Source organism: Pollicipes pollicipes, unplaced genomic scaffold (assembly GCF_011947565.3).
Source record: "Pollicipes pollicipes isolate AB1234 unplaced genomic scaffold, Ppol_2.1 Scaffold_4002;HRSCAF=4701_pilon_pilon_pilon, whole genome shotgun sequence".
NCBI classification, from domain to species: Eukaryota; Metazoa; Arthropoda; class Thecostraca; order Pollicipedomorpha; family Pollicipedidae; genus Pollicipes; species Pollicipes pollicipes.
Window position 1 is genome coordinate 1432467 of NW_023596420.1, and position 23077 is coordinate 1455543.

The following is a 23077-nucleotide window of genomic DNA, read 5'->3' on the forward strand; positions in this document are numbered from 1 at the left end:
TCATGCTATTATGAAGTGCTCGGGAAAATAAAGATAAGCATCAGGACCGCGCCCCTACGCTGTTCAAGCGAACTGAGCACAGTGATCAACCTTTGCAGCATTCCGGCTCTCACCTGTTTGTTGCTAGCAGCTGTGAATAAATAATGTACGCGTTTCTAATCAGCTCACAACTGAAAAGCAGTAGCCACTTTCGGTCAGGAGGTCGCCTACCTGCATCGGCACCGTTTTTTCAATTTATTCAGTAAATAAATTAAATGAATTAATTGAAATTAAAGAAATAATACAAAATAAATAAAAAATAAATAAAATAGAAATAAATAAAATAGATAAAAACTATTCAGCATTCGTTGAGGTGGTTACAGTTATGTTACTCTTAAACGATTTTGAGATGTTTGATTGCAAGCTGCGCGCGAGGTGTATGATCTCGGCACAAGCGCAAAATTATTTGTGCCGACGCCATCCTCCAATTTCTTATATGCATCTCTTACATCTCACGCATTCTCTCAGCTGGCGCTCCCATCTCTACATCCATTCATCTGTTCCAAACGTCCAATCCAGTAGCTCGCCATCTTTTAATTGATAAGAAGGTGGAATAAGGTTAATAAGGAGCGAGTGCTTAGATTACCCACGTGTACAAGAAAACCACTCATGTGCGTAAAGACGAGCACAAAATGTACGAATCCATATTGCTCAACCGCCTGTCTCATTTCGTTGATGACTTAAAGGCGACTTTCGCTTGTGAGGGATCGAGCAGGAAAGAAACTTGCTTTTTGACGTGCTCAGGTGGCATGCATGCGTGATGCAACTTAGCACGTGCTCCGTTCGGCAGTGTCTTAAATAGATTGTGAGAGGAGGAAAAAGGAAAGTGGCCAGGTTTGCGTTTTAAAAGATTATTAAGCATACACGAGTGTCGTACACCGATATCAACAACCACTCAAACTCGCGGACGAATGCATGTAACGGCCCATTCGACAAAGGCGCAAACCCGGATGATGATCCCAGATATCGTACACTGATGGCATGGTATTGTCACTGATTGAACTATCACTCAACATCGGTGCCGGATATAGATGATGGATACACAGGATCTCATTGTCTAACGACGAACCGTGGCAGCGTGTCGTTTTGGACGTTGGTACCTGTTGTGATTGGTCCTGGGACAGCTGCTGTCTCCTGGCAGCTCCAATCAGCACCTTCAGGTGAAGAGAGACATCGAGGAGTTTTAAGAGCGTGGCTCTTCCTTCACCATTGATCTCAGGTCCACCGCCAGCTGTCTATTCATCCATCCTTCTGCGCTCTTTAATAGCCTTCGTTGCAACACGTTCCCCTGCACCGCGGTTATCTCAATTTCCATAGGCTTTTCGTCGCTCAAAGACTCAGACAAACGCTTCACATCAGGAAGGATAGCCATGCCCGTGATACCCAACCTATGCTACATGAATGTCAGTTAAAGTACGCATTGGAATGTTAAGGAAATGGCAACACAAATTTCCAACACATGTAGTCAAGCAGGCTTTTCAGCATTAGGACGAGCGTGCAAGGTGGTGCACGTTTGAGGCAATATTAGACGGCACCCTCCAAATCTATGCATTTCAATAAAGCAAAATTTCCGGAAAAGACGCGTTAGTTCCGGTGATAACACTCAACCACGAAATTCAACAACCTGTACAAATCCGCGCCCCTGCTGGCTGGCTACAGTCTCCGGAGTTATGCGCAGGCGTCTTTCACTCTATCATAGCTGGCCGACGATGGGTCATCTGTCACCATCTCCAAACAGACACGCTAACGGCCGCTGATCAATGAGCCACTTTCTCCCACAGCAGTGAGCCGTTCTTGCACACGGCATGTACAAACACAATATGCTTGGGTCCCGACCGGAATGGGACCTATGCCCGCCTCGGTGTCGCTGCCGCATGCGTCCATCACCTCATTAGCCCCGCTTGTCACCGGCTCTCGGCTTCGGAACGTATGCGGTGCCTGCACAGCGGCGCCGCCCCTCACTTTCACTGAGAGCAATGTAGCCATTCGCGGCACTGCAGCGCCGCCTGGCCTCGCGGACGCGAGTTTCACCGTTTTTGCCCGCGCCGCTCGGCGACTGCGGCATCGGCGTTGGGCATTGTACTGCAGTGTCGATGACGAAACTTCTCTGAGATCTGAATCTCGACGCATCTGAATCACGAATGACGCTAGGAACTGATGCTGGAACTGAAACGCAGGCGGGCAAGGGCTCACGGGACGGGCTTTGGTAAAGCGCTGAACATAAATAATGCCTGGAGATAGATCCCCTGGATCGTAAGGCTGGACTGGACTTGGCCTTTCGAACCGGATGGAGAGCGCAATGGCTCGTGCTCAGCCGAAATGACGTTGGCAACGCCTCTCCTACATGATTTGCAACAGCGCCTGAACGGTGATTGCTTTCACCGGAGCCTGCGGCCGTTTCTAAATGTCAACAGAGTGAAGATAATTGTGCCACTTCCGGTAACTAAAATCTACAAAAGTATGCGTAAGTTTTAGGCAAGCACCAATGACACAAGTACACAGTAAGAAGGAATACGAGCACGGAATAAAAGCACGTGTACACAGGAAGAACGACGGGTTCACTAAAGCATACCGAGTGACTAGTCAGCGGTCAGACCCATGTCGCAACAAGCATCGCCGGACTAGAAACCTTGACGCCTGACGCTTGTCCAGAAAAAATCTCTCACCGATGATGAGTCTTTTGTGGAGGACATATCCACCTCTTGATTTCAGGCAGCCGATAGCAAACTTTAAACAGAATAATGTTTTGACAAACGTCACTTTACTGATTGGATCTGACACATTTTGTCATGCTGCATGTTGATGTTATTCTGCAAAATGTAGTCAGGTTAGATCGCTAGAAGCAAAGCTGGGCCATTCGCCGAAATGTTTGACTTTCCATGATTCAGTTTGCCAGGACTTACGGTAGTCTATCTGATGCATTCTGACAGACACCATCTGGGTTGTTTTGTTGCTGCATCATGTTTAGTTCCGGTGATAAGGATGAGGCCTATTCCAAAGTGTGATTCGAACAATCTTCTTTGGCTTGCGTGCGTTTCAGTGTGTGACAAATTAATATCGGCGTTTGACCCAATGTGTCATGGAATATTAATACCGTTTCTCCCTGCCAAAATACATATGATTTGAAAGTAGCAAAGATGCCTTAATTCACTAATTTAATGCGTTTACCTGACTTTGACGGTCACAAGTACTTGCACTGCTGTTCATTGTCGCTCATTTTATGCTGTTTTACGCAAGCGGTCCGATGCCACCCTCAGCTTGGTTTTAACAGGTTTAGTCTTCGTGATGCCAGGATAGCTTGGAAATCATCACGGCCTCCAAGGGTGGGAGAAATGTCCGTCCCAAAACTGTCAGTTACCTAAAACGCTTGTTGCAGATTCTGCTCTTCGTTACTGTCTTCTATTCTGGTGCAAAACCACCCAATCGACCAACAGGAGATTGAGAGGCTGAATTGCACTTGACGGCCCTCTATACATCGCGGATTTCCATTAATTTTGAAGGTCTTCCTATTGCTGAGACCATCAGCCCTCTCAGGAGTCACTTAACCACGTGGACGCATTATTTGAACATTGTGTGAGCCATTCGACCATGCTGAGAGCTTGTTTAGCCGTCTAGGACATAGATCCCTGCCTTCTTGAGAAACTCTTTGCTTAGTCTTCCTCTGGCCACCTTTGGGGTTATCAGAGGCGCTGTGATATTCCGCAGAGCGTCGTGGAGCCCATCAAACATACTGGGGTTTTCTAATCCTGGGGAGCCTGCAGACACAGGCACTCTCATTATTGCCGAATATTTTTGCTACGACTCCCTACGCCGCACGGTTGTTTAAGCTGTTTCAAATTCCTCTGGTAGGCGAGCTTATGAATATGTCTAACAGCACGCGCTTGGTATTACCTTCACTACCTTTAACCGCAATTTTGACGTTCCCGGTCATCTTGGATGCACATTGGTTGGCTTGATGTCCTCCATGCGTTAGAGCAAGTTGCTTTTGCCGAATCCATGGGCTTGAGCGGGGAGCGACTTCACCCATCCAAAGGCCCATGGTTATCCTGAGTGCTTTTAACAGCTTTTGACTCTTTAGGTGATTCCATAGCCTTGCTGGTTGCTTCCAGAGTCTGTGAGCGACTTTTGGGCCAGTTATTTACTACTCGCACTTGTGCATATATCGAATGACCTGAGGGAGAAACGGTCCACTGGTTTTTCTAACTTTCTCGTTTCTGCTTTATGGGTAATGCTGCCTAGTTGCAGGCTCGGCAGGTGTTTTTTGTTAAGTACCACTTGATTAGTACTGCGCAACCCTTATCTCAGCTTCAAAACATATGATGCCAAACTCACAAATTTCAGCTTGCCGTAGCTTGGCCACACCTGCAAACACGCCACCTCTGCAACACCACGCCCAATTGATGCCATCTAGTGGCGATTTCGCAACATCTTGAATGAGCGACACGGAACCGTCGAAAGGCTTCTGTGAAGCTGCGCTGGGCCTGCATGTCGGGCCCGTCACACACATACAAACACCCTCCACGCCAGCGAAAGCTAGCGCACCGTACCGCCCGACCAGCACGCCTTCGGCGGCGCTGCACAGTGCACAGGTGCTGGTGCGCCGTGGCCGTCGCCTTTCGCTCTCGTCAGGAGGCGCGCCCGCGCCAGTGGCCCCGATCGAGGTGGTGCGCCGCGCGGGCCGGCCAGACCACTCGCTCCCGAGGAGGCCAGCCGACAGCAGCGCGCAGCACCGGCTCCTCAGCGGCACCAGCAGCAGCGGTCGGAGGCACAGGTGAGCACCGCTGTCCGGCCGGGAGCCGGCCCACTGCCGACCGCTGCCCATGGTGGCAGCCTGTGATCGACTGGACACGTGTAAACAGATTGTAGCGGCTGGCAGGAGTGCGGGAGATCTTCAAAACGAGTTTGTAACATTGCTTGAAGGAAGGTAATTGTGCTTCAGCTGACCCGCAGTATGCCGCGACTACAATATACGTACTGCAAGACAGTTTGATTCAAACAAGTGGTGTCTTTCAGGTGCAAAATGAGTGATCTGAACGTGGTCACATCTGTAGATGATTTGTTTGGCGGCGATTTAAAAAAATAATACTTAGCTAGCTTTTTTATCCAGCGGTAGGCCAAACAAGTTCTTTAGTGGGTGAGAAACACGGCACGGCTTAAGTGGTGGCCGTCACACCAACCTTCCTCAAACACAGCCAATGTTGTAATTTGTTTCACTGGATGCTGCTTGGTCCAGGGCCTTTGCAGCACCTAGCTTTTCTCAACACCCTCCACCCGTGCTCGTCCCACCCATCCAGAAATGTAGGTAGTTGCGGGGCTCATCTTCGTGTTAAATCCCGCCTTGAAAGCGTCTTCAGGTGTCAAACAGTACAATAAGATAGGCGTTCTGAAGACAGTGCTGACCGCAGTCCGCGACCGCACCGCAAGTGAGATATGCAGGACCGCAATCTTACCTGGTTAATGGCTCGATTGGTTTCACATATTGCTCAACTTTTACGTTTCCTACTGCCTTTTAAATTATACAGCGGTGTGAATTATACCAAAATATCTGTCTTCATAATTTCGACAAACACGTGCATGCCAATCACTCTTTAAGCACCACTTATACACAAACACACACACACACACACACACACACACACACACACACACACACACACACACACACACACACACACACACACACACACACACACACACACACAGCACACACACACAAAACACACCACACCCACACACACACACACACACACACACACACACACAACAACCAACACACACACACACACACGCACGCACGCACGGCCACGTACACGCGCACACGTCCAGATGGCAGCCAGTAAACAAAGGTGCGTCAAAACACCAATACATCGGCTGGGATAAAGGCCTCCGCTGCCCGTCCCGTGTCCAGCCTGACTTCTGTTCCCAGGACCTAACGGTAGGTAATGGCGATATCGGCGAGATAACCTTTGTCCCCGACCCGGTTTCTGGTCTAACGGTATCAGGCTCGCTTCGTCCCTAGCTCGGGGCGAAAAACTGGGCCGCCGGCGGGGCCCGTCTGCCGACGGTCCGTGGCTCGGCTGCGCCAGAACTGATCCCGGTGCCGGCCGAGAGCGCGCTGTGACCCCATACGCCGGCCGTTACAGGTGAGCGCTCGAGGTCAGCAGGTCGCCCCAGCGTCGCGGAGGATGTCGCCGCTGCCCGAGCAGCAGGTGTCGGCCCTGGAGGGCGGCTCCATGCTGTCCGCCATCCCCGCCCTCATGCTCGTCACATCCAAGCTGCTGAACGCGCCGAGTCGCGACAAGAGGGACCTGTCGGCGCAATCGCGTCAGGGTCAGGCGGAGCAGGGCCGCCAGCTGCTCGAGGTCAGGTCATTCTCGAGATCAGGTCATTCTCAAGGTCAGGGCATGCTCTAGGTCAGGGAATTCTCTGATGTCAGATCGTGTTCGAGGTCAGGTCATGCTCGAAGTCAGGTCATTCTCGAGGTAAAGTCATGCTCTAGGTTAGGCCATGCTCGAGGTCAGGACATGCTCTAGGTCATGTCATACCCCGTACAGGCACTCGCTGAACACAGCGAATTCGGGCTAAATAAAGCTAACGTTATTTCATTCGATGGTAATGCTGGCTCCGACATGAACATTTAGTGTGATGTGAAGATCGCAGGGGTTACTGAGTAAACCGGCCGGCAACCGGCAGCAAGCTGTGAATGGCTCTGCAAACTCAGGGCGCACCCAGCGAAAGGCTTAATGGCTTAAGTGGCCGGCGGGAAATGCATTTGCATTTGCCTGTCTCGTGCGTCCGGTCTTGACGGTCAGTCAACTCGCCTGCAGTGGGTCAGAAGCGCAATTACAGGAAGGAACCCCTCTCTTTCAATTTATATGGCCACTTTTGGTGTTTTTTTATAGGACATCGCTCTTCTTAATGCCGTAGCACCTGCACCAACACATGCATGCTGCTTGCAACAACATACTTGCAACATATTGTCCGCAAGATGATCGGAAACGAGTCATTTATACTTTTAAGTCCGGTTACTTTGCAACGTCTGCCTAGTCTGATCGATCGTGCCAGCTGAGAAACATCCGACCGACGTGACGTCACGACACAACGAGTCGTCGTCACATGTTGGCAAATATCGTCACATCTCGAGATCGCTGCTGCATCACGTACAGGCACGCCAGCCAGCTTTCACGCAACTGCACCTGCAGGTCGTCTCGCAATAAAATAAGCCATGCCCCACATCCGAACGGACCGAAGGCTGCCAATGTCCGCCTGACCTAGCTGTGTTATCGTGGCCGCTGCTGACCTGTTGTACGTCAGACTCCACCGCGGCACAGACTCCACCAACTAACAACTCAGCGCATGTATCGACCCGGCCGCACCGCAGCCAGTGTGTCGGCCGACCCTCCCGTCCTCTGCACGCAATTAACGGCGTCCTACCCGGCCGCAGGTACTCACCATGTTCCAGAACATGGACCAGTTCATTGGCCGCGACCCGGACGACATGTACGACATGTTGTGGACGGTCGACAAGGACACGGGCTGCGCGCTGAAGCTGACCTGTACGCTGGCCGCTCTGCCCAAGCACCTGGCCCGGCCTGAAGACATGCTGCTGCTCAGGATGTTCGGGTAGGCCGGCGGCACGCGGCGTACGGGACGCACGCCAGACGGAGCGTTGGGAACGCCGGGCCTTGTCCGGGGTCGTTGGCCCACAACGGCCGGGATTTATACGACTTACCAGGCGGTCAGGCATGCGGTTCGGCGAAGGTTCCGATAATTGTAGATGGTCTTGAGATGTATGTCTGGTGATAGCTTGCTAACGGTACTGAGGACATAGCGAAGGCGTTGATCACAACAGTTAGTACTGTATTTCCCGGTAGTAGACTGCTACCTCCGAACTGAGCGGCATTCTATTGGTTTCATGACTGTGAAAGTTTGCCAATAGGCAAAATCATCATGTTGTCGACAGGCTTCACCATATCGCCACTTCATGGGTGAAATCGGGGACGCGTTATGTGGCAAACCGTCTGACTAAGCATGTAAACAGGCCAGGCTACACGCCTTTAGCATACCGCCGCCTCGTTCCGTGTCCTGGCATCTGACCGGGTAATGAGGGCAGGAAGAGCTGCATATATCAATAATTGTTTGTGTGGGTACCATGAGTACGGCTTAAAGCGTTGACTCGGCCGCGCGGATACAAGGTACTTCCTGTCCACCGTGATCTTGCGTAAAAAGCTGGCCAATTAGGCGTCACTCCTCCGGTTAGGCTCTTGCACAAAAATGCAGTCTCCCATAGATGCATATTGAGATACCATGTTGTAGTCACGTTGTGGTCCTCACTCCGCCCCTGCTAATGGCCTCCACACTCGCTTAGTTGGCGTTCAAATTTATGAAAATAATTTTATTACGGACAGCGATCATAAGCACATGCTTCGAGAAAACGGCACGCTATGTGCTGCTGCAGCTTTGTGCCGTACATCGGAGAGACCAGAGACATTCACAGCAGTAAGATCTCTGTAATAACGCGTCCCGTCTCGGGGCTATGGCGCTGACGCCGTGTTGTGCTCGCAGGAAGCGTCCTTTCACGGTGCGCAACGAGGAGCTGGAGAAGCCGGCCGGCATCTACAAATACGCGGCGTTCATGGGGGCCAAGTCGCTGAACCAGGCGACCTGCGACACCCTGTTTAAGGCCTGCCCGATGGCCGGCGACCAGATGGTGACCGTGTGGCGCTCCGTGGTTGAGCTGGTGCCCTCCATGCTCAGCTCGATGAAACCGGGCAAGTAGGGCGCGAATCAGCGCACACCGGGCCGACCGGCGCAATCGGCGGCCAAAAGCGGAGCGTCACGGCTGACGCACAGCGGGCCAACGAACGTGACGGTCAGTCGAGAGGCGGACACGGTGGGAGGGCGGTGACCGTGGTCGAAAGTGTGTTGGGCAACGGAGCCGCGCGCGAAGCAGGGGAAGATTGGGCCGAGTTCCGTGTTGCATGACGCAAGAGGAGAGAGGAAGAGTGAGAGCTAGCATGCTTACCTGAGATGTAAAATGGGCACTTTGTACGTAGTCTACGAGACTGGGTTGTTGCACAAGACTCGCGCACGCGTGGCGCTTGTCGCCGCTAAGGAGCTGTTTACCCTCCCTCGTATCTGGCGGAAGTTGTTGAGTATGTTTGGTTTTGTTAATATTCCGTTGCGGACAGTGATAGTCATCATCGACCGCCATGGCTTCATTCGTTGCGAATGAGGGCGAAGCGTCTTCCTCCTCTTCCGACACGGTTGGAGGATGTTTTTATCTGAGCTGTTATTTGTTGTGTAGTGATCACGTTTGTAGCGATTGTTACTGCTATCGAATATATGCATCAGAATATACTCAAAAAGGAATGAACAGCCTTTGGTAGCGCACACTTTGATCCGGTCGCTAAGGCGGACCAGCGCAACTACCAATGCTCTCTCCAGGCTTGACGCGGCAAACTGTGTCACGCGTGGGACGCTGCTGAAATCTTCACGACTGAAAGGGCACTCTGATTGGGAGTCCCCAAGCGTCGACTGGCGCGACAAACCACAACGGTAGCATTGCATCAACAGGCAATTTGTAGCAATCGAAAAATGAAATAGGTGATCACTGTACGCTGTTCCGGAGGATGCTCCACATTTCTGTCAGCTGTTGTTAACGTGAGGTGACGTCAGTCAACGACCACCATTTAAATTCGATTGGTATGTCTATATGTGCATACACACACACACACACAGACACAAACACACACACACACACACACACACACACACACACACACACACACACACATACACACACGCACACACATACACACACACACGCACACACACACACACACACACACACACACACACACACACACACACACACGCACACATACACGTACACACCCACCCACAGACACGCACACACATACACACATACACGCACACACACGCACACACACACACAAGCAACCAAAAACGACTTCACAGCATGTGAATCAAATGTGAAAAATGTGAATTGTGTGACTGTCCCTTCTTCTAGTTTGGAATTCATTTCATCAGAGAGCTTATTCCAGAAAGCTGAGCTCGCAGACAAGGAAACAAGCATTACTTCAACGTCTCCACTTCGCCGCAGCTATCGCGACATAGGTTCTGGACCACGTTTCGAATGCAACCAAATCTGCTGGTTGGAATGCGCGTGTGTATGACAATGCACTGCAAGCTTTAGAGTGCAGCTGATACAGTGATTTCAAACGGCACTAAGACTATGTTGCGGCACTTGTCACCGAAATTGAGACGTCAGGCCTCCCATCGCTTCAGACCTCCCGTTGCCGTTGGCATCTCATTGGAAATCTGTGTAGAACAAAAATAGCTACATTTTACGAGACCGAGTGGAGCTTCTTGCTCCTTTTTTTATTCTGCTAACCAATCACATGCGCCTGGGCGCGCTCTCCTGCTGAAAGTGACGAACGATGTCTGAGCATCCTCTCCTGCTGAAAGGGACGAACGATGTCTGAGCATCCTCTCATGCTGAAAGGGACGAACGATGTCTGAGCATCCTGCTCCACTGTATTGGAAGAATCCGGTACTAACCAGTGCACACCAACAAGTGTATGTACACCAAAAGATGGAGACGCAAGAACGCTTAATCATGTAGCATGAGATCATCAACTGACATCCCGCCCCTGTCCTTCAATGCTCTCCTGTATTGTCTTGCATTGCCCACAAATTGAACACCACATTAAATTCACTGCAGCAGAAACACTGCTGCCGAATTTCTTTTACACTTGGTGGCTCTTTGATCATGCCAAAATCTTTAACCCATCCGAACATGTCTCTGAAGAAGTCTGCAATCTGCGCGTCGTTAATGCATTTATCATCATAGTTTATCCTAACAACATCACCCATTTGCATCCGTAGATCATCCTTTAAAGCCGTAACAAACGTGGCACCATGAAGTCAAGCCATCCGCCGTATCCACGCGATTCTACTTGATCGATTCATTGGCGGTAGGTTAGAGGCCTTCAATGCCTCCTTTTTCAGCACCCATTCTAAGAGTTACCTTAGGTGGCTTAGCAGAATGACTTCTTCACATCATTTTCATAGCCCAATCATAAAACCCAGTGAATTATTTCCTGTACATCATAAATGTTGACATAAGCATACCGAGTGACACATTCAAATATTAAGCCATGGTTATCTTCCTTTTGACGTCAAGATCCGCTGCGACCATTGATCCAATGTGCGTTTAATCTTTGCTTCGCCGGCCTCCAAGTTCATTGAGCTGCAATCCTTTGTTGCGTAAAGCCAGACACCATGAATCTTGTCTTCTGAACAGAAAAGAAAACACGCATGGTGTCCTTACAAAACACTTTTTCCCGAACGGCATGGAGCCATATTTATCCATATCAAGCTTCAAGCGGAAAGTGATCAAAAATATTTCACAACTATGATGACCTTTTTTCTGAGGCACTATCCCTGACGAACAGGGGCGTGTCATCGAAATACCGTGAAAACTTAAAGGATATACTGAGCGCCATTTCATATTACAATGCGTTTGCTCCCTGCAGTTTTATGGCCAAAACTTTCACCACCAGCGCAAACAACGATGTCCATGCTGGGCACCTCTGCTGGAAGCCTCAAGAGGGCCGAGCCCCTTGAGAGGCTCGTGCAAAAGTTAATCACCACTAGCACGGATCTATAACGCAACAGCCGCAACAATTTATGTTGAAATCCACCGGATCCGTGTTCAAAGGTATTAGATGCGTCCTCCAATTCTAACAACATGAATAAGCCAGCCAGCTGCATCCCATTTTTAGACAAAGAGATCGTTACTGAGCAACAGCGATTTACAACAGTACACCGAAAGCCAGGAGATGCTGAGCGATACCTCAGTGTCACGAGTGCGCAGGACGGTACAAGATCAATGTCGTGACTCATACCTCCGAAAAACCTTCAGACTTTGCTTTGAATTGGACGCCATTGCACAATGAACTACTGTGCTTCAAACGAAACCTTGCAAATAGTCGTTACTCCAATAAAGTCTTCGCCCATGAGACCAGCAGGTTAACGTCACGATATCAGACGAAAACTGCGGCGTCTAATATCAACCAAAGAGAATCCAGAAGTTATCTGAGAATCAGAGTTAGAATCAGCGTAAGACTCAGAATCAAATGTCAGCTGCAAGACAGACGGGCGTGTCTTAAGAAAACAAGGTCTCGTGATGTCGAACCAGTAGCCAGGAAAGCGAAACAACGCTTATGCATTGCAAAACCGGAGATGTAGTTGAGAACACCATGAAAATATCGTCACAACCAAATCTGACGCCTTGAAACGCACTCATGAGCCTCGCAAATTGTGTTGTGACATAGGAGATTGTGGACTGCTGAAGCTTTCAAACCACGCTGTTGTCACTACCACCACATTCTCACGACAGTTGACCACACCCTTGACTGACGGTACCACAAAATATCACATAAGAGAAGAACACGGTGTGAAGTGGTGACTACTTGAGGTGACCTCACAAGAGACATCATTATCGTCAAGCAGAGGAAAGTCTTATGTTCTGGGGGCCCTCACGATCAAAGCATAGTCTTCACAACGCGACAACCCCTACCCCTCAGCCGCCCTTCATCTCATTTAGAGACGATTGTTGCCACTGGCAAATATGATCTATCTTAACTTATCCTGTTTTCAGTAAGTGTTGCATCGTTGAGTCTCACGCACCCGAAAAGTTATACTACCTTATTTAGGTTTTGTACAATTTCACGACATTGGCTTACTTAATTATCGCTAAGTATTTCCATGTAACCGTACCTTGTCGTTTGTATGTTGCGAGTTTGTATCAAAATGAAATGTGTCATGATAAGAATAATGATGCCACTGGAAAGATGCAAGTCAACGCGAGTTACTTCTGGCCTCAGTGAATGCACAGAAAACAATAACAAGGAATCCCTGCAAGCGTAGATATACTCATTAAATGCAACTTCTCCAAGATCTTAAACAAACCTGCATGGCAGACGATTTGATGGTCAAATATGTATCAGTATATATATATATATATATATATATATATATATATATACAAGGTCTATATATATATATATATATATATATATATATATATATACAAGGTAACAGAAGCGAGCCCACTTAGAGTACATCCCGAGTTTTGATAGGGGTCCGTCGTTCGTGGTCAGGGAAGGATGATCTCGAGGGATGCGCTGTCCGGTGTCACGTGTCATGACCAGGACACCAGTGCCATGTATCATGACCAGGACACCAGTGCCACGTGTCGTGACCAAGACACCAGTGCTATATGTCGTGACCAGGACCCCAATGCCACGAGTCGTGACCAAGACTCCAGCATCACGTGTCGGGGCCAGGACACCAGTGCCACGTGTCGTGACCAAGACACCAGTGCTATATGTCGTGACCAGGACCCCAATGCCACGAGTCGTGACCAAGACTCCAGCATCACGTGTCGGGGCCAGGACACCAGTGCCGCGTGTCATGACCAGGACACCAGTATCGCATGTTGTGACAAGGATACCTGTGCTGCATGTCGTGACCAACCCACAAATGAAATGTAGCAAATGTTCCACGGCATAATTGAAATGCGGGTAGAAAGCAAGGACTAGTATAGCATGTTAACTGGGGTGCGTAGGCGGAGGGGAGAAATCACCACAGGCTATGCAATACTTCATACGAGATGGAAAATCCTTCAGTCCCCGGCCCAACTGGACTTTCATTGCAGAAACAAGATACGACAGAAAAGAGAAGCATCAAACTTTATTTAGTAAAAAAACCGCTTGCTGCGCTCCACAAACGATAGCGAACGATACGCCATGCTTCTGTTTTGAAGAGTGACGGTCGGCAGGAATCAGTGAATGTTTGGTTATGTGCATTTAGTAGAAGCAAATGTTACGGGATCCAAATAATGGCACCTTCAAGCTTGCAAAATATTGTCGCGCTTTTGGCATGTCATAGATAGTTCCACATGCGTCGCTTCCATTGTCCCTGTTGGCCTGTCTGCCTAGTTTTCATTCTTCGTTGAAAACTTTGAACCGTGCTTGAAGAGCTCTCAAAATAAATGCACCCATATGGAGACTCAGCGTGTTATGAGTCATGGAAAGGGACTCCTTCATCAAGTACCTGGAGCAATGGCCCAGGGCTTCATTGGCTAGAACCTTAACTTTGCAGGGTACGCTAATAAGCAGATGGGCGCAGCAGTCTTGGAAGTTCGGAGAAACATCGCAGAAGTCTTTGATATTCGGAGAACCATCGTCCAACCACACCAACTTACATAACGCAGGATTGATGAATTGCTTGTGTTATCTGCGCAATATAATAACAAAAAGGAAGCAATATATGTTACCTTTGTTTCCGAAATACTCCATTCAGTTGTTTACTAAGAAGGAGAACATGTGAGTGACAGTTGCATTTTATTTAAACATTTTGCGTTTTTCCGACTAAAATTATATTTTAAAACACTGGATAGAAGTGTGATAGAAACATCGCAGGGCAGCCATCGCAGCGCAAGCACCATTGTTTGCCAAAGCTCGAGAAGTTTTCAAACGACGGTGATCAGTCGCTGCACACACACACACACACACACACACACACACACACACACACACACACACACACACACCACACACACACACACACACACACACACACACAACACAACACACACACACACACACACACCACGCACGCACCACGCACGCACACCACACCACACACACACACACACACACACACACGCACGCACGCACGCACGCACGCACGCACGCACGCACCACACACACACACACACACACACACACACACACAACACACACACACACAGAGAGGTACTGCTGTCCCTAAACAATGATGTCAAATGATGACAACGTCACGCAGCTCCAACACAGCCTTATATGTACACTTTTTGGCCATCACCATCTCATACAGAATCTGCTAACCATACGTGGCTCATGTCGAACAAAACCGCACATGCCGTGCTGGGCGCGGTCGGAAGACGACCCCGGCCCCTGGCCCGTCTGTCGCCTTCTGTTCGGGGCTGCGCGCCATATGTCGGGCCATGTCGGGCCCAGCTTGTCGCATGCTGACCTCTCCCGTGACCCGGCCGGTGATCGCTCTGCGGTCCGGACGCCGGCGCCGAACCGTGCCGCACCTCCTGCGGCCGGAGCCGACCGCTGCGGTCACGGACCGCCGGCCCCGGCCGTCGAGCCGAGAACGGCGGCGACTGTCTGCCGGGGCCGGTGGGAGTGCGCGGCCGTGTTGTCCGGACTGTCTGCCGGGGGCCGGTGGGAGTGCGCGGCCGTGTTGTCCGGACTGTCTGCCGAGGCCGGTGGGAGTGCGCGGCCGTGTTGTCCGGCGCCGGACGCCGCCGGCTTCTGTCGTGCCGGCGCTTGGGAAGTCATGAACCAGGCTGGCAATTCAGGCCGCAGCTGTAGCTGGATGGATGATGATGCTTAACGCCGGCAGTCCGGGAGCTCAGAACTGAGAAATCGATGGCCGGGTGATCGGCTGGCAATACCGTTTGGGTGATTCCACATTTCTTAGAACAAACAAGAAATATGTTGCCAATGAGTCAGATTTTCACTCCCAACAAATTGCAAACCGCTGAAATATGGCCGCTTTTGAACTTAGTGCACGGTCGTAACGCTATGAAATAAAACATTGTGGATTGTAAATATCGATATTGTGCATTACCTCTCATTGAGATCATGCGAAGGCAAAAGATTCAGAGACCTATTGCAAAGCGACAAATCTCGTGGCAAATGGAAACTCCCAGATCACAGATTACTAGTGCAGATCATCGATTACTAGGGCAGATCTCGAAATTTCGCTGAAAAAACGATTCTTGGGAAATCCCAATCCATTCAACATTTTGCATCATGCCGAGTCGGTCGGTAGAGCCAGGTGGAGCGCAGGTAAACCAGATATTGTCGGCCAGCAGCTCTGGCCAAGAGCCAGTCTGGCCAAGTCATTGTGGATGCGCTGGGGAAATCCAGCCAGATCTGTCACCCACCAGGAGTGCCGAGTAGGCGACCGCCAACCGGGCCGACCCCCGGTAACGGTGTCAGTCGGGGTCGCTATCAACTCTCAGGTAGACGCGTCCGTACGTGAACATATGGGAACATCGTCATTTTTCCCGATGGCGTTCCGCCGATCATCAATGACGTTATATGCTTCGTTCCGCCGATCGTCAACGACGCTACATGTTTCGTTCGGCCGATCATCAATGACGCTACCTATTTCGTTCGGCCGATCATCAATGACGCAACATGTTTCGTGTGGCCGATCATCAATGACGCCACATGTTTCGTTCGGCCGATCGTCAGTGACGCTACATGTTTCGTTCGGCCGATCATCAATGACGCTACATGTTTCGAAGTAGTCTGATGTCTCGTACCAAGTTAGCAAAGGTTTTACCAATGTGTGGAAAATGTTAACAGCTATTCACGTTTTGCAATATAGGGTGAAGTGGTCTAGTTGTGCTCGCCTGGTTGTTTTTGCAAGAATACCCTCACCGTCACTTCTAGCCTCTTGAAACTTTGCACTTAATTTTATTTGATGATTTGTGCAGATCCAGCCATCCTGAAATCATAAATATATTGGCTGTTTCACCGCAGAAACGCATGTGGTAACATCCCGTTTTGCGCGTAATTAAGAACACATCCATCTATTTTGCACAGTAAAGAAGCTTACCAAAATATGTAACGTCTTTCTTGTTGCAATTGATGAATCGGCCCTTCAAAGCAAGCCATACAATGATTGCACGAGAAGGCATTGCAACACAGCACACGTAGACTATGTGGGTGACTACAGAAATGACCATTATTAACTGGGTGGACGAAGTGCCCCGTGCGTGACTACGAAAGTGATAGTTACTAACTGGGTAACCTGAGAGTTGCGTGCGCGATTAAAGAAGTGACCGACACTAACTGGGTGAACGGAGTGTCATGTGCGTGGCAACAGAAGTGACCGACACTAACTGGGTGAACGGAGTGTCATGTGCGTGGCAACAGAAGTGACCGACACTAACTGGGTAAACGGAGTGTCATGTGCGTGGCAACAGAAGTGACCGACACTAACTGGGTGAACGGAGTGTCATGTGCGTGGCAACAGAAGTGACCGACACGAACTGGGTGAACGAAGTGTCATGTGCGTGGCAACAGAAGTGACCGACACGAGCTGGGTGAACGGAGTGTCATGTGCGTGGCAACAGAAGTGACCGACACGAACTGGGTGAACGGAGTGTCATGTGCGTGGCAACAGAAGTGACCGTTCCTAACCAGGCGGACCGAGTGTCACGTGCGTGACCACGGAAGTGGCCGCTATGCGCCCTTTGGAGCACATTCTCAATAAACTGACGCACATTAAACGTGTACCTGTGTTTAAAACGAGTGGGCAGCACTTTAAATCATTCAACGCATTTTCTGTGGGGTATGCAGGCATTTCATATCAAGTGAAGAAGTGCGTGTGTTTATGTGTGATTGGAAGCGACTGGACTTCCCGTGTTTAGGCTATATGCTTCCAATACTGCTCACATCAGCTTTTTGGGCTGGTAGCACAATTGACAGGCTGTTGATCTCATGACCCAGGCAGGCAAGACAATCACACTTCTTGCTTTCCAAATGCACACACTTCTCAAAGTAACAGCTCCGCTTACTCGAGATGGTAAATGGAAGTTCTACATCGAACACGTTTTCATGCACAAAGTAAGGTGAGAGTTACAAATCCTGCCCCACATGACGTGTGCGACTGCCACGAGTTTCGCAAAATAATGACATGAGTCATGGGACACTCATGTGACGAATGAAATTCTGCTGCAGCGTCCATAAACATTTTGCTTACGCTCGTGCATAATGCTAGGAGCCAGACAGGAACAGGTCACTTTACCCATTATATGGGTGATACTTTCAGTCGGATGCTGAGCATAGGCGTTTCACGAATGTCAGCCAAACGCTCATCCTTAAATGGCAAATGCTAGCAAAATGAAGTCCAGAGACCGCCACCGAATGAAAGTGATTAGAAAATATCGTGACAGTATTTAACGTCCAGTTTTGTCGCGTCGTGTCTGCATTTTGGAGGAAAAAACCGGAAAAAATGGAATGGCTGTACTTATCATTCGGTCATAATGTATGCTATTGACAGAGTCGATAGCCCTCGCTCCGTGACCCCAGCCGATGCCATCGTTCACATACACATGTAATGCTGTTCTGCTCAATACGCTGTTACCCGTGGTTTGACGAAGGCTTGCTTTGAAAGCAAATCTAGATAAGACAGCAGTAATAGCCTTTTACCTCGGAGAGAAACCAGGAGAATGGGGATATAGATGCGTTGATATTTCGGCAACACGCCTTTATCGAATCAATAGCAGAAATAAATTCTATTCACCTTCAATTCACTTCTGTTCTGAATTCACCTCTGCTATTGTTTCCATGATGGCGCGTTGCCGAAATATGAACCGAATTATATCCATTCTCCTGGTTTCCTCCGAGAAATAAGGCTATCACTAATGTCTTATCTTTGCCAATAATGCTCCTCGCAAATGCATTGAACAGATTACGAAACCAAATCTATTTTGAATCTAGCCGCACCTCGGCTTGTCCATGGAACGTTCGCGGCTTCCGTTTTCACATGTCATCCCTCTCGACTTACCTATTCAGACATCGCCACACACCATCCCTTCTCGATCACGCTTTTCCTGTCCGTTGACCATTCTTACATTTCGCAGTGTTTCCAAACGGCAGCCGAAAGTGACGTTTCCTCCTTAAATCAACCGAGTCGCTCGAAAGTGAGTAAGGTGGCAAATCAAGACCGCTGCCGACCAGGTCCAAGTCATCCACTCCAGGAAGCGGATGACGCATGCGGTGATTCGGACCGGCCCGTTTGCTGCGTACTTCGGCCATGCCTGTGTGGCTAGCCCATCTGAGGCCCTCGGAAGTGAACAAGGAAAGGCTATACGCCCTCGAGTGCGGTTAATACGTATGCCGCCAATATGGAAGCACTTTGAAATAAAAGAGGCGTTAGGCGTGTCAATCATGCCAAGGGTCATAGGCACGGAGGCTCACACTTTGTTGCTCGTCTTTTAAATGTGAACTGTGATAATTTCGCTGGAACTTGGCTGCAAATATGTGTGTGCGTGTGTGCAACCGACATGTATTTTGTGTGCCTCCATGTATATGGTTTAGCTACGAATGCCTTTTGTAATACGCCTCACCTCCCAACCTTATCGACTCCACACTCGGAAGAGTCATTGCTTTTTTAACAGCCGTTTTAAAAGCGCTTTGAACGTCAGTACATACATACATGCTAAAGTTCCTGCGCCGCCGAAGCCTTGAATTCGTGCGGCCCACTCGCATATTTTGGAGACTTGCACTTAGATGGCGCGAAATGGCATCAGACCATGTTCCTACAGGACAATATCATGTATTGTCGGTACAAACAAGGCGCAAGAGAACACATGAACTATTTTTAAGACTCCTTCTGTATTCAAACTTATCCGTAGTACGGCTGTAAAACTGGCTTCGCGACCGTCGAAAACAAGTTGGACCAGCAAACACTAGTTGCACAAAGTACACACCAAAATACCGTACGTCAGCCGAAACGACAGCAGCCAAGCAAGCGAACGTACAAGCCCCGGTTGCCTGAACCCGGAAGAATGAGAGCAGCAGATAAGATGCTATTCGACCGTCTTCGAGTCCGTCATTAAGACGACTGTTATGTACATGTAGTGTGTGCGGTCGCATCTGAAGAGGCCCAGTCCGGCTACGGCGGCGACCAGCGGCGCACCGGACACGGCGGCACGTGACGCCCCGCACGGCAGGTCACGTGACCGGTCTGCGCGCGGTGGCGGGTCTCATTAGACGTGGCAGCCGAGCACGGTCGCTGGTCACTATTCCTGTGTCTGTTACTGTGATCGCTATCATTGGTCTCTGTGGCTATTACTAGTACAGTTCTTGAATACGGCAGTCGACTATCTGGCTACCAGGGGAACGCATGCCACGAAGTCCTCAAAATTACAGCAGGGTGAACTCTCCGAAGCAAAACAGATCGATTAAAAACCTCCTTGATGGGAGGCCTCGTTAAAGCAACAAACATACCTCCAAAGAAACGGCTATAGCATGGCTGTGACGCTGAGCCCGGCAATGTACAGGTAGCCGGCGGCGGCAGGCGGGGATGGCGTGCGTGAGGCCCTCACTGTTCACCGAGACCCGGCAGCCCCATCGGCCAACACGCCGCCATTCAAGGTCTGCAGAAGGTGCAGCACGATCGTCTCATCACCTCCCCGCCCCTTAGCACAAGCACAGCCCGTCGGTTGAATCTCACTGGGAATACGAGACGCCGAATGCCCAACGCAGGAATCTCAGCGGTGTTCCTCGATCTCATGCGCCCGACACAGGAATCTCAGCGGTGTTCCTAGATCTCGGGCACTCGACGCAGGAATCTTCACGGGGAATACGAAACGTCGAACAGTAGAAAATTAATCCCATCAGTGACCCTTAATCTCGAGCACCCGGCGCTGACTTTCATCAGTGTTTCTCCATCTCGGGCGCTCGCAGAAGAGTCTCCCCTGTTTCTCAACCTCTGACACGCGCCACAGAATCTTCTCAGTGCTCGGGAGCCTGAGGCACCAGTCGCAGAACCTCCGTGTTCCAGACCTCGCCCGGAGGCGGGGTCCCCCGCACGACCGCGCGAGGCGCATCCCTGTTCCGTCCCTCTCTCTGGCTCTCTCTGCGGGTCGTCTCACACGTGCTCCACCACCAGCTCGAAGTCGTCGACCTCGCTCAGACGGCTGTTGATGGAGGCGGCCCACTGCTCCAGCTCGTCCTGCCGCAGGAGGCCGCCGTCAGCGAAAGCTGCACCGTCACCAGGCCGGGGGCGCCAGAGGAGTGAAGGGCCGCCGAAAACGTCACCACCACCAGGACACACTCATGCCGTCAGTTTTGTATATGTGCAACCCACCATCTATCACTTCCAATTGCTATGCAAGTACCTTAACGCTACGTGAGCGTGCAATGAGGGTGCCAAATTTGGGGATGAAACAAGTGCAATTTTGTATATGTGCAATGCACCATCTATCACTTCCAATTGCTATACAAGTACCTTAACGCCATGTGAGCGTGCAATGAGGGTGCCAAATTTGGGGATGAAACAAGTGCAATTTTGTATATGTGCAATGCACCATCTATCACTTCCAATTGCTATGCAAGTACCTTAACGCCACGTGAGCGTGCAATAAGGGTGCCAAATTTGGGGATGAAATAAGGCCATGCAAACTTCTTTGGCTGTTTGATCAATTGGAAAACTTATTCGGTTTGGCTGTGTTCTACGGAGAGAAAGTACCCTCTCGATTGGCTTAGGATGCAAACAGAACATGAAGTCTGACAGATTACATGCCACGTGGCCGATCACAGTCGATGCACATGAAATGGGAACATTTGTCAGCCTTTGCTAAGCATTGATAAATTTGTCACCTCGTCACCGATTGCCATTATGACTAAGTTATACATTAAACACATTTTTGGCGAAACTGACAACAAAGGAGCATCGCATGTCCGCAATATTAAAGCAAACGGGCTAGTTAGTACAGCTTAATTGGTCCGAGGCTAGGTGGAGCTCCGTGCGTGCTGCCATCTCACGTGATTCTCACGCACCTCGAGTTCCTCCTTCTTGCGATGGCGCCGCTGCTTGCAGTGCGTGTCCGGGCCGGCCGAGTCGGTGGCCGTGCTGATCTCAGAGCCCAGCGTGGTCTGACCCAGTGTCGACTGGCCGCCCGTCACGTGACGCCGCGAGTAGCTCTTGCTGGCCGCTGCGCACAGGACCAGGTTGAAGACAAAGCCATTCTAGGAGTAAAGCCACCCAGCCCCATGCTTATTCACGGAAAAGTGTTTGCAACAGGCTCCTTAGACTTATTGGTGATGATGATTTGGGCTTTGGGGCGCATCGACTACGTTGGTCATATGGCGCCTATAACCTACTTTTTATCTTACAGATGCGGGAAAAAGGCGAGGAGATAAGGTTACGTCCGATATATGACATGGAATTGTATGTCTTCGATCATGATGATGATTTGGGATTTGGGGCGCACCGACTACGTTGGTCATATGGCACCTCAAGATAACTAAAAATGTAGCCGTCATTTACTAAACTCGAGTCTTTTCCCAACATAGCATAGAGCGTTTGGCGCACGGACCCTGATCCAAAATGGCGCATGCGCTCCGGTGTGAGGTGGGCACAATCTATCAGAACATGTCGTGCGGTGTAATGATCCCCGCAGCGAGGACATCGCGGTTGGTCTTCCCCACATAACAGGTATCGGTGAGTTGCGTATGTGTGTCCTATTCTCAGGCAGCATAACGTCGCCTTAGGCTCATTACTTGCCAGCAAATGCAAGAGCATCCTAAACTCGTGATATTCTATTCAGCAGTCGTACCCCACCCCACCCCCTTAGGGTTTTTTCGCCAGAGTTCATTCGCTTTTTTAAGAGCACGAGGCATGTTGGATATTGTGACTTATAATCCAACGACGCGGTTGTGACTCATTTCTGAGTCATATCATTACCCCCTACTCCTGGCGACAGAAGAGCAATTGATTCTCCGAAACGGTCTGCTGTTATTCAAGACACGCAAATGAGATGGTGGCGAGTAATATACCAGCTCGCCAAGGTGAGCTTATGCCTTTGGCGTGAGGAGCATTGAGCAAAGCAGTTCCATGGAAAGAGACGATGTTCATACGACTGAACATCCTCCCTTGCCGTGAAATGCTCCACGTCATCGGAGTAGCACTCAATGCCATACAACATCTAATTGCTTAAACAGCCAACAAATACCACAATGAGACGAAAGGATATGTTCCATGTAACAGAAAGCAGCAAGTCCCACCGCCCGTCCGCCCCCCGGCTCACCTTGCTGAAGGTACACTCCGGCTCGATAAGCCGCGAGGCCACGGTGGTGGTGACCTCGGCCAGTGGCGCCGCCTTACGTCCCAGCCGGGCGGCGCTGAAGCGGCTCGGCAGCAGGTTGGT

At 50.0% G+C, this 23077-nt stretch overlaps 1 protein-coding gene and 1 long non-coding RNA gene across 2 annotated transcripts; one reads left to right on the plus strand and one right to left on the minus strand.

Annotated features, from left to right (window-relative positions):
• Positions 1-6201: 6201 nt before the first annotated feature.
• On the plus strand, positions 6202-9412 carry LOC119093625 (uncharacterized). The gene is made up of 3 exons (XM_037216604.1): positions 6202-6401; positions 7484-7662; positions 8605-9412. The coding sequence occupies exons 1-3, from the start codon at positions 6225-6227 to the stop codon at positions 8816-8818; spliced, it is 570 nt and encodes a 189-aa protein (XP_037072499.1). The 5' UTR covers positions 6202-6224; the 3' UTR covers positions 8819-9412.
• Positions 9413-20507: 11095 nt separating this feature from the next.
• LOC119094074 (uncharacterized) lies at positions 20508-23069 on the minus strand. The gene is made up of 3 exons (XR_005093751.1): positions 22958-23069; positions 21708-21862; positions 20508-20880 (listed from the first exon to the last, which is right to left on the minus strand). It is a non-coding gene; the product is annotated as an uncharacterized LOC119094074 (long non-coding RNA).
• Between the last annotated feature and the right edge of the window lie 8 nt (positions 23070-23077).

What these genes read in the sequence shown, in the direction of transcription:
- LOC119093625 (XM_037216604.1), top strand. Translation starts at nt 6,225, where the DNA reads ATGTCGCCGCTGCCCGAGCAGCAGGTGTCGGCCCTGGAGGGCGGCTCC. An exon ending in AGGGCCGCCAGCTGCTCGAG is followed by an intron (nt 6,402 to 7,483) that starts GTCAGGTCATTC and finishes ACCCGGCCGCAG; the next exon opens with GTACTCACCATGTTCCAGAA. An exon ending in CTGCTGCTCAGGATGTTCGG is followed by an intron (nt 7,663 to 8,604) that starts GTAGGCCGGCGG and finishes TTGTGCTCGCAG; the next exon opens with GAAGCGTCCTTTCACGGTGC.